At 30.7% G+C, this 11,571-nt stretch overlaps 1 protein-coding gene across 1 annotated transcript in view; it reads left to right on the top strand.

Annotated features, from left to right (window-relative positions):
* The first annotated feature begins 9,486 nt into the window (after positions 1-9,486).
* Positions 9,487-11,571, top strand: part of LOC147807296 (SEC14 domain and spectrin repeat-containing protein 1-like) — a 36,186-nt gene continuing 34,101 nt past the window's right edge. Inside the window, exon 1 of the mRNA XM_087168874.1 lies at positions 9,487-9,513. Within this exon, the coding sequence (XP_087025000.1) occupies positions 9,487-9,513 (27 nt within the window). The remainder of the gene's footprint in view (positions 9,514-11,571) is intronic.

Here is an 11,571-nt window from a genome sequence, read left to right as displayed (position 1 = left end):
TAATTTTATCAATTTAAAATTCTAGTTGAAGCAAACCAGTTATTGGCGAATTTTTTTTATTCCGAAATGAACAGAAAAATCAGGAGTATTTCTCTCCTTTCTGATAAACAAGAAAAGTATCTTTAGAATATAATTCTGCAGAAGAAAAAAATTTTTGCTTTTGTATTTTTTTCAGCTATTTTATTGTTTCAATTCTTTCCTTACTCTGTTTTTTAAGTTAAAAATCTATAAAGATGAAGAGTATAATAGTTTTGGTTATACCTATTTCGAATAATGTTATTATAATGCTTTTTTTAATTTATTGTTGCGTTTTCGTTGGAGAAAATAGCAACTTCGTTAAGTCATGAAAAATTCTTGGAATTAGTCATGAAAAGTCATGAATTTGAAAATCTAAAATGTAGCAGATACCCTGATATATGCATACACCATAATTGGTTCCAGTCAACTTCATTCAAATAATTTTCATAATTTAATTATAATCGTGTGCATTATAGTTAACCTTGAAAACTTTGTTTTTAAGAAATTTTACTTAGAAATGATTTAGTTGCATGTTTTGAGGAATCATTTTAATTATCAATGAACAATTACAACTGTTGGTGTTAATATCATAAATTATTAAAAAAATTTAAGTTACATGAAAATGAATCAATGCCAATGAAAAGTACTTATATACATATTATATTACTGTTTATTTCCTTCCGAAGAAATCTGTATTTGAAAATTGTTTTGATACACATTTAAATGGACATTTTTCTACTTCTTACCTTCCCACATTCTTAATTGTGTATGAGTAATTGTGTAAGTGTATCAAAAAGAGTTAAAAATCTCCTTGTTAACTGTATAACTGCCAGCAAGATTTGATTAATTATCAAACAATCTCCTGATACGTGTTTGGATCTAAAAATGGATAGAAAATCCTTCTTGGAGTGACGTATTGTATTCTCGTCTTCTGAACTGAAAAACAAATTCCATTCTAGTTAATGAAATATTTCTTTAAAAAAAATTTTTTTTTTCCTTCCATTTATTCTATGAACTGGCAACCATAAAAAAACCGTTTAAACAAGAAAACAGCATTGATTTTATCTAAAATATTTATTTGATTTTCCGATATGTAATTAGATAGTTACATATCGTTTCGTGAACTCCGTTATTGTAATAAGTTATTACGAAAAAATGAAGCTATTATGAAAACCTCGATATTGCGAACTGAAAGAGAGATGCAAAATAGTTTGTGATAATAAAAATAAAGTGTAATAAAAAATCTATACGTTTTAATCAAATTTTAATTTTAACCATTCAGCAGGGCTGATTGTTCTCCGGAAAAAGTACGGATTTCCGGATTTTTCGTTGACAGTGATCCGGAAGTTTCTGGAGATTGAAGATCCAGACGTTTCACAAAATCATTGATCACAGAAGTTTCCGGAAATCAAATTTTAAAAGGTGGAACTTAAGATGGATACTTTATGATGTATTTTTTATTTATTTTTATGTATTTTTTATATATTTTCCAGATGGATACTTTATAAGCTTATATTCATGATTAATATTCATTTTTTATCAATTAATAGTTGTTATAATCATAAACTCAAGAAAGAGACATATTTGTAAATTTTAATTACTTCTCCAGGTCATCATAGGTATGTGTAAATGGTATGGGTATGTGTAGAATTTTAAATAAACTAAGAAATATTGAGACAAAGGAAAAAAAACCCGATTTAAATGTTTTTCAATTTAAACTGTTTTTTTTTTAAACTCCAGAAATTTTCCGGAATTTCGACTTGGACTCACAATCACCCCTGCCATTCAGTTAAAACTAATTCTATTAAAAATATTCGAATTATAACTGTGTTTTCAATTTAAAAGCTATGGAACTTATAAAGTGATAGTACAGTTATGTGAATATTTATGCATGAATTTTATGTAAAAAAAGAAAACATTTATTTTAAATTATGACAACATATTTACATTTTTACTTTATTTTATGTTTTTCTGCAATCTTTCTATTGCATCACCCTTTTTTTTTCCTGGTATATATCTAGATCCCATAGTTTTTTTAAATTATTATTTCTTGTTTTTCTCAATCCTTGCTTCTTACAGGATCATTATTGTTCATAGTATTCTTCCCCATAAATATCAGTTTCTTTTGAATAAATTTTGAAAATGAATTAGCATTTTCAAGAAATGATTCATAGAATTGTTCAATAAAAGTTTTAAAGAATTAAAATTTAAAAAAGCATTTTAAATTGTACAAAAATCAGAAGAAAGAAAGTGGCTTTCAAGAATTTCATGAAATCGAGTTTTACTGAAAAATGCATTCGACTGAAAGATGTTTTTTTTTTTTTTCTGTTTTGTTTCAAAAATTTAAGCACAGCAAAATTCGCTAAATTTATTCAATTGAAAATTCTGCGACCTAATTACGGTAAAATTCTTCAGTTATAATCGAAATGAAATGTCGAAAAGTGTTCATAAATTAATATTGATTTTTTATAGGGATTTTTGGAATGACTGTTTCAAAAGTTTCAGCACTTAGTGAATTTCTTAGTAAATGCGGGATTGGTTGACTTTCGCGGGATAAGTGTCTTATTGCCTGCAATTCATGAAGACATGCGGATTATGTATATCAAATCAAGAGCTGCGACACTAACATTGCCGAAAAAAGTTGTTTTGAAAATTATACGCCGAATAAAATTATGCACTGTTTCTGAAATTTCTAGCATTTTAAATAGATCAAAACAAGTTATTTATCAAGTGTTGAACAAAGAAGATGATTTCGCTTGAAAACAAGGGGTGGACGACAGCGAGTAATAGTGTTCAGACTAATAGGCGAAATATTGTCGGTGTAACAATGTCCAAGGACACCATTCATGCAAATGTTTCGAAAAAAATTTGCCGCTGCTGCAACCCATGACTTTAACTTCATCAAAAACTAGCGAGAGTGAACTGTGCCAAAAATCACATGTGGTTATCTGTACTATTCAGTGATGAGAAAAAATGGAACATCGATCGTCCTGAAGGCTCGAACTCTTATTGTCATGTCCTTCAAAAAGATCCAAGTAATTTCTTCAGCATGCAGCAATGAGGCAAATTTCTATTGGTTTTAGAAGCATTTGGATTTAATGGATTCTCTGGGGTATACATTCCATTTTCAAGACATGGGAGAAACTGAATGTATATTTCAACTATACGCAGTTCCTCGATGTATGCTTCACGTTTGACAACAAAAAAAAATTTCTCGTCGTAATGTTCATTTACTACATTGACTTGCCCTGGGCCCAGACGTAAATTCAATTAAGAACGCTTGGGGTATTTTAAATTTCTAAATATATAGAAATGGTAAACAATCGAACACTGTCACAACTCCAAGAGCCTATTGAGGGCATTCTTTCCCTACAGTAATATACCAGAAGCTAATTAATTCACTGGAAATAGGTTTATTAAGAATAATTGGGGAATTAATATCCAAGTATAATTATTTTAAGACTGCTAATAAGTGTCATTTTAGCTATTATGCTTGAACTTTTGTGACAGCCTATTTACCAAAGTCATGATAAAATAAATATTTTTCAGCAAATTATTTCCGTTTTTAGTTACGACAAATGAGAATGTCTTTTCTTTAACCTTCTATTGTCTTTAAAAATCAAAATATTTTGCTTGTTGCTTAAACTTTTGAGACGTATAGTTAAAAAGTATAGTTTATTTATCAAAGCAAGATAGTATAGTAAACAAGGTATACATATGTAGCTACATAGCAAACGCGAATGGAATCCAGATGTATTCGTGATATTAAAAAATCGTGAATGAAATTCGTGATATAGAGGTTTGACTGTATTTTAAGCTACCACACAAGAAACAACTTGAACACATATACTCTAAATTTTAATGTTCATTAAAATATTTTTTGTAAAGATGACTAATTCTTATGAGAACAAGTCCTTAACTCCAAGATAGGCCTAACTGAATATCCATTGGATTAAAGTCTTTTGAATAAAGTGCTTGCGCAATTTCTTTATTGAGTCAAGAAAAGTGGCTTGTGTTATTCTTGAGTACTCTTTTATTTCATTGTGAGCATAGTTTATGGAATTTTTCATAAAATTTCCTGGATGTATTCTTGGATAAATACTTATCAGCTTAAAAAGTTTTGTACTTTGCGTTGATAAAATTATTTAGTTTTAAACTTTATATTTGTGTGGTTATTTGGATAAGAAATATTTGGTTTTAAAGTTATTTTTTGTTTACCCTTTAAAAAACTACTGGATGATATCATTCAAATAAATATTATAGGCATCTACACTCTATAACAAAAAACTCGACGCACCAAGAAGGAGTTGTCCGATTGAAACGAAAATTGGTAGATAGGAAAACAATGTACAGAATAGTAAATGATTTAAATTTCATAACAATTGAATAATTTATTGCAGAGTTACAGCAGCAAGTTCAATAAGGTGTTGGCCCGCCTCTAACCTGGATACAAGCTGCCACACGGCGTGGCATAGAGCGATAAAGCTCTCGGGTGGTCTCTTGCGGTATTTCCTGCCAAATTCGATCCAATTGTCGAACGAGGTCATCAACATTCCGTGCCAGATGCAATCGCCTTCCCATCATATCCCAGACATGCTCGATGGGAGAGAGATCTGGTGATCTGGCAGGCCAAGGAAGAGTTTGACAAGCTTGCAGACAGTTCGTAGCAACACGTGCCGTATGTGATCTGGCATTGTCCTGCTGAAAAACCAGCCCAGGGCGCTGCAAAAAGAACGGTAGCAAAACAGGTCTTAGGATGTCGTCGACGTACCGCTGTGCAGTAAGTGTACCTCTAATGACGACCAAAGGGCTCCGGCTGTCAAAGGGAATGGCACCCCAGACCATAATACCTTGTTGAGGGCCGGTGTGGCGTGCAATAGGGAAGGCAGGATCTGCCCTGTGCGTCTCCAAACACTTCTTCGATGATCGTCAGGACACAGTTCGAAGCGGGATTCGTCGCTAAAGACTATACGTCCCCAGTCGGCATCATTCCAGCCTGATCGAGCCATGCACCACTGTGATCTGGCACCAAGAAGCAATCGGATGATTGCTTCTTGGTGCGTCGATTTTTTTTGTTCTAGAGTGTATTCTGGAATTTTTTTTTTTAAAAAAATAGTAAAATGCTGTTAAAAAACTTTTTAAGAATATTTTTTAATGAAGCTCTTAAGTAAATTTGCCTTAGGTTTGCCATTAAAAGTTACCATAGGATATTCCCCCGAGGCCTTTGGTAAAAAATTTTCCATACACACATTTGAAAAATTTTTCCATACGTTTATGGCAAAACTACTGGATAAGTTAGATTCTCAATTATGGAAAATTTTTGCCATACGCGTGTGGCAAATTTTTACCTTAGGCGTATGTTAAGTTATTGCCATACGTAAATAGGAAAAGAATATGGTAAAATTTTAGCATAGATAAAACCTAGTATCCCATGGTATTTTTATATATAGCAAATTCGTGACATAAAATTATAGTTTGTTATATCCTTTGATTAAATTTTTCTATAAGCTGTAGTAACATTACTTCTCAGTCCTATGAAAATTTATAATACAACTACACATAGGAAAATTTATGCATAGACTGAACAATAAATGAGAGTTATTGAATTTCAGGGAGCTTTCGGGGCTTTTCACAATGATTATGCTACAGGAATAATTAAAATAAGAAAAATTAAGATGAGAGATTAAGTTATTAAATATATGAGAAAAGAGAATATTTATCTAAGAAAGTAAGGACATTCTTACCAGACACAATAGCCGGATAATTTAAATCTTTACGACAAAAATTAGAAAACAATAATGGCAATATTAGTAACAAAAAAAAAGTAAAATGGAATGAACTTACAGATTTTTTGGTTCTTTTCTGTTCACAATTATCCAAAATAAATCTCAACGTCAAAGATTAAACAAAATATCGTAGAAAGAAAAAAAAATAGTGCGTGGAGTCCCCCCGCGCGGAAGAAGTTAAACTTCGTAACCTGCGACGTTAATTGTAGAAGAATCAGCAGTCGTAGAAGGATCACTAGTTCTATTCGACGACTCTTTTTCCTGCTCCGCTCGCTTCCGTGCTCTGTAATAACGGTAATATTTCGCATTTTTCCCTCGTAGACCTCTTGAACCAGTGGAAGTGCTTGTGGTTGCCTCATCGTCTCGCCATGGAAAATGTATTTGTATTAATAATGTATGTGAATGCGTCATAATGTAATTTCAAAAGAGGAAACCTAACAATCAATTGATATTCACAAGAGACGTACCTTGACATAACCTTAAATCCGTCGCATTGTCCGTGGGATTGTTTTCACTCATTTTTTTACAATTGGGTATAATATGAAAAAAACACAACTACTTCGATTTAGTAGGAACAACATATGACGCAATGCTAAACGAATGGAATTTAGTTGTTGTTTATTTAGTTATTGTTATTAGTAGTTGTTGTTATTTGTTTTAGTTGTTGTTGTTTATTTAGTTGTATTTAGTTTCAATAACTTTTCTTTATAATGCAATAAAATCTGGCGAGCAGCTGTTTAAACGATCGAACACTTCGTTTGTTTATTTGTGGCTTGAAGTTAGGCTCGCAGAAAATGCCGTTCATGGGTTAAATTTAGTAGGAACAACACAACCTGTGACGTAGGCTATATTATACCCAATTGTTATCCACTAAATTTGAAAATAAAAAAATACTATCCTATTAAATTATATGTGTATCAAATCAAACTAAAAAATATTTATAGAAAAACAATACTTTTATGACTTTTATTATTTTTGTGCTAGTGAGAACCAAAACAATATGGAAATGAATGAGGGAAAACTGAATCCTACCACGTGATTTCCCGGCCAATAAAAATGTATCGTTAAACGTTTAACGCAACCTTGTTGGAAGTCGCATAAAAGAAGTATAACTTCAACAAAATCTAACATTTGATGTTAGCGAATTGTAACCGTTAGAGCTAATCTGATTCTAAATTATCAAGTTGTTTACAAAGTAGTCTAAGTCTAAAAATTTAGAAAATTGTGTCGAAACTAGTAGGATATTGATTACTTTCAGGAAGTTTAAAAATCGATTTAGTCAGATTTTCGAAAAAATAAATAAATAGTTAAGTACTAAAAATTAAAAAAAAAGTAACATCAAAATAATATTAGAAAATAAAAAGAACCCTTTGGTCGAATAATACTCTGTCGAGGTATCGGCACCACGATCATGCCTTGCAGTCGACTAGTCAGCCGTGAAAAATTTTGAAGTTGAAATGCTGCTTTTTCGTTGAAATAATCAAAATTAATTTTAAATAACTATAAATTTCTATAAGGTGGACGAACTTTATTGAAAAGATCTATTGCTTTTGATGGCTTGGTTTAGTTAATGGAAAATTGTTTTGGGTCGTCAAAATTGTAGTAAAACACGCCTGTTGCCAGCAATTTCCACTCTACTTTATGAATAACGCATACGAATAATGTGTTAAAATTAATTTGCCATACGCCTTTGGTACTTCTCTTTAATCGTACCATAAGGCTTTGGTGTCCCACCACATAATGCCATACGAATCCCATGGTTACCCAAGCTTATGGTGTCTTGCCATAGGAATGCCATACAAATTTCTATGGTAAACATAAGCATATGCTGTCTTGCCATATAAATGCCATACGAATTTCTCTGTCTACCATAAGATTAAGGTATTGCCAAATAAGTTTCTATAGTTGCCATAGCGTGTCTTTGGCGAATATTTTCCAAGGGAAATAAATAGTAATTAAGGTCCATAATCATTTATAAAAAACTAGTATATGTTAAATCCAGTATTTTTTTTCTTTTTTTTATTAAGCTGTAAACAATGTACTTTTTTTCCCTTTCATTCGAATACTCCTATTTATATGAGGTTCTGCTATAATTTGTCTGTTACATTAATATCTAAAACTTTGGTCCTTGCTCGATGTAGCTTTTGGAGTTCATTTTAGACCCCTTCCTTTGTACTCTCCGTATATCAAGTACTAATTTAATAACCTAGCTACTTTAAATAACCTACTTTGATGTCTATTACATTTAATTTTATGAAAAATTATGCCCCTTGCTCACCAACCCTCAAAACTGTTTTTTTTTTTTTTTTTTTTTTTTTTTACCGCATTCACCAGTCCCGCTTGCAGTGGGACGAAGTGCCAAGATAGTGGGAAATGAAACCAGATAGTTTATAAGTTGATATTCAATCATGTAAAAGGAAAAAAAAAAACTCAAATTTACAATTCTAATTATAAAAATTAATTGCATTGTTCATCTTTCTGTTTATCTGCTATAGATCATGATTCTGCTTCCAATAGTTTGACTTAAATAAATTAAGCGGTGGGGGAAAAACTTAACAAATATTTTCTTAAATATTAAAATGATCTATACATTTCGTGAACTAAACTAGCTATGCTGGCTCATCTCAGTTTGCTTCTGTATATTATCCAAGCTTTTACTTCTTTTATATTTTAAATGTATCGGCTACTGCTTTCTATTGCTAAACGAGAGGTAGTACTTTGAGGAGAAAGTACACTTACGTAATTTTCAATATCATTTTAGACCAATTTACTATTGAAACCATGTGTTTGGCGCAGAATTTCCCTTTTGGACTTTGTGCCGTTAAATCCAACTTTCAATTTATTATTACAAAATGTTAACATCAATATATACAAGAACAGTAATCATCAATTTAACGTCACTCATATTAATTTACAAAAATATAAACATCAGCTTCCATAATTAAAGTAACTTCCCCAAACAATTAAATTATAGCTGATAGTTTGGCAGACCTTTTAACACACAACAAATCGTGATCAGATTGGCAAAATCAGCAGTAATATTGTTTTCAGATTATTAAAAATAAAATAAATAAATTGTCTGAAATTTTATAACACAACTTTTTGGAAAGTTTTGAACTTTTTCCTTTTGTAAAACGTAAATTTTTCAAAGTACACCAACAGTAATTTTTAAAATTATTCAGATTCTACCATACATAAATTTATTTTAGTGTAAAAGTTAAAAAAGTTTAGAATAACATAATAATTTGCGTTTTAATTCTACAACTTTAAATATCATTCGAGACAGAATGCCATTAGATTACTGCCTTTCATCAATTTAACTCAATTAATGAATTGCATTCTAACTTGCAGTCAGAGGTCAAATATCTCAATATATAAGGGGCGGATATAAATGTACGTGATTCTCAAAAACATGCATAGAATTAAATCAGCCATGCGTGTCCCAATATCTAAAGTTTCAAAGGAAGTTACACTTTCCTATCAACCATTCTTTGACGAACCTGTTTATTTATTTATTTTCCCCCTCTATATGTAACATGTGATGTAAAAATAAAAAAAGTATATTATTCATTAGTTTGGTGAGGTAGGAAAAAAAAAAGATTCACTTTTAGTATACTATTTTCTTCCAACGAGAATATGCTTGGTGTCCTTCGAGTAACAGACAAGCGAATTCGGATTCTTAATGGCTAATAAAATTCAAAATTCTCAGGTAAGTTCATTCTTATGTTTAAAAAAAAGTATGTTCTAAAGCAGTGGTCACCAAACGTATGAAACTTCTGAGCTACCATACCTTTTCTAATTCTTGATGTGAACTACTTGAACTGCTAATTTCTTAAAAAAATTCTTTCTTTTGGTTTGCCTATAAGCTTACATTTTTAGTAAATATGAAATTCAGATAACGCAAACGAAAATGTTCCCGCGATCTACGATTCGGCGATCACAATTTTAAGCGAAGCATCTTAGTCGGATAGGATGCAATTCCAAGATCATGAAAAACCTATATTCTAACATATTTTCTTTGATGCGTAACAAAGACCCGCAGTGGCTCAGGAGTTTTCTCTCCCAAATAGTCTACCCATGCATGAATCACAGCGGTGGCTGGTTGAATTCTACTCCCGGCTCGCACCGACCACAGTGCTGACGTAAAATATCCACAATGGTAGACGGAACATGAGTTAGAATACCTTGCTTAACTAAAATTATTAAACATAATTATATATATATATATATATATATATATATATATATATATATATATATATATATATATATATATATATATATATATATATATATATATATATATATATATATATATATATATATAGCACAAAAATAAATACTAAAAGAATAAAAAGAAAAAAATTAAGAAATATTAATAAGTTTTATTTACTACCAATAAACTGCAATAGAAGTCATAAAATAAGTTCGAAATACAGAGAAAACAAGGAAAAAATTACAGAATAATAAAAAGAGAAGATGAAAATTATTAATACAAAATAAAATGAAATTACATTAAGAAAATTTAATAAAAATCCGAAAAAAGATATAATCATTAGCTCAATAATATCATCAATACAATAGAGTGAGGAGCACTAAAAAGAATGTTATGGCTTTGGCTATATTGATACAATTTTAGAAAGCACTTCTTTTTGCGGATATAATCGTGTGATCTTTTTTTTTAGAATTTTTATTAATTCTTTTTAAAAAAAATTTACGTTATTTTATTTTAATAATTTTTTTTTCTCTTTTCATTATTCTGTGATTTTTTCTATATTTTTCCTACATTTTGAACTCTATGTTTTTTCGATCGTTTTGAACTGTAACATTGTGCACCTTCGCTTCACCCTGAATAAGATGCTAAATTGAACCATATTATCATTGTTCGTTATCTTGGTCGCACGCTAAAATGGTTGAACTTTAATGGAAACTTGATTTCCTTTAACACTTTATTATGGTTACACATATTTGCACCATATAATGGTTCAAATTACTGAGATTATGGTTGAAAGTTGGACCGATTGTTCTAAGAGTTTCATGAAATCAAGAATTAAGATGCAGAACTTTAACTTTTTAGTTAAGGATGATATTTCTGAATTCCGGCTATTCGTATGAAAGTATTTTATATTGTCATGTTAAAATGATGTTTAAGAAGTTTGAAATCTGTCTTCACATTTCACTCAATGTTGGTAGAAAGCTTATTAGAAAACTTGAAAAAAATTAAAACAAAGAAATTGCTCGTTCGAGAATTTTATTGAGCTTGCATGCACCTGTTGTGTTTTCCTGTTTTTTTTATAGATTTTAATAATCAGGGCCTATATTGTACCAGATTCCGTTTTTCGTCATTAGAAAATTAACGATAGTCTAAAAATGTTGATATTTTATTATAAACTTGTTTGAAGAGAAAATAAAAGGCAGATTTAAATAAAGAAATACGCCCTACTTAAATGAACACACCGGACAAAAAATTAGTAACCCTTATGAGAATTTATGAAAAACATTAATTAGTAATGTGTAACACCGCCTCTGGATTTGATAACTGCCAGGATTTTGTTACAAAATGAGTCTACAAGATTTTGCAGGTACGTCGAATCCAGTTTAAGCCACTCGCTGAGGATTTGATCGCGCAAATCTACCAAATTGAGACGAAGCTGATTTCGGCGTTTCACCCGTTGTTGCAACATGTCCCTCAAAATTTCAATGGGGTTCAAGTCAGGTGATTTGCAGGCCATTCGAGATGTAATTGAGTGTCTGTATGTTCATAAAA

This window comes from Parasteatoda tepidariorum, chromosome 7, assembly GCF_982258835.1.
Source record: "Parasteatoda tepidariorum strain Cologne lab strain chromosome 7, Ptep-v5.0, whole genome shotgun sequence".
Taxonomy (NCBI): Eukaryota; Metazoa; Arthropoda; class Arachnida; order Araneae; family Theridiidae; genus Parasteatoda; species Parasteatoda tepidariorum.
The sequence above is the reverse complement of the archived record's forward strand: the minus strand, read 5'-3'. Positions and strand labels throughout refer to the sequence as shown.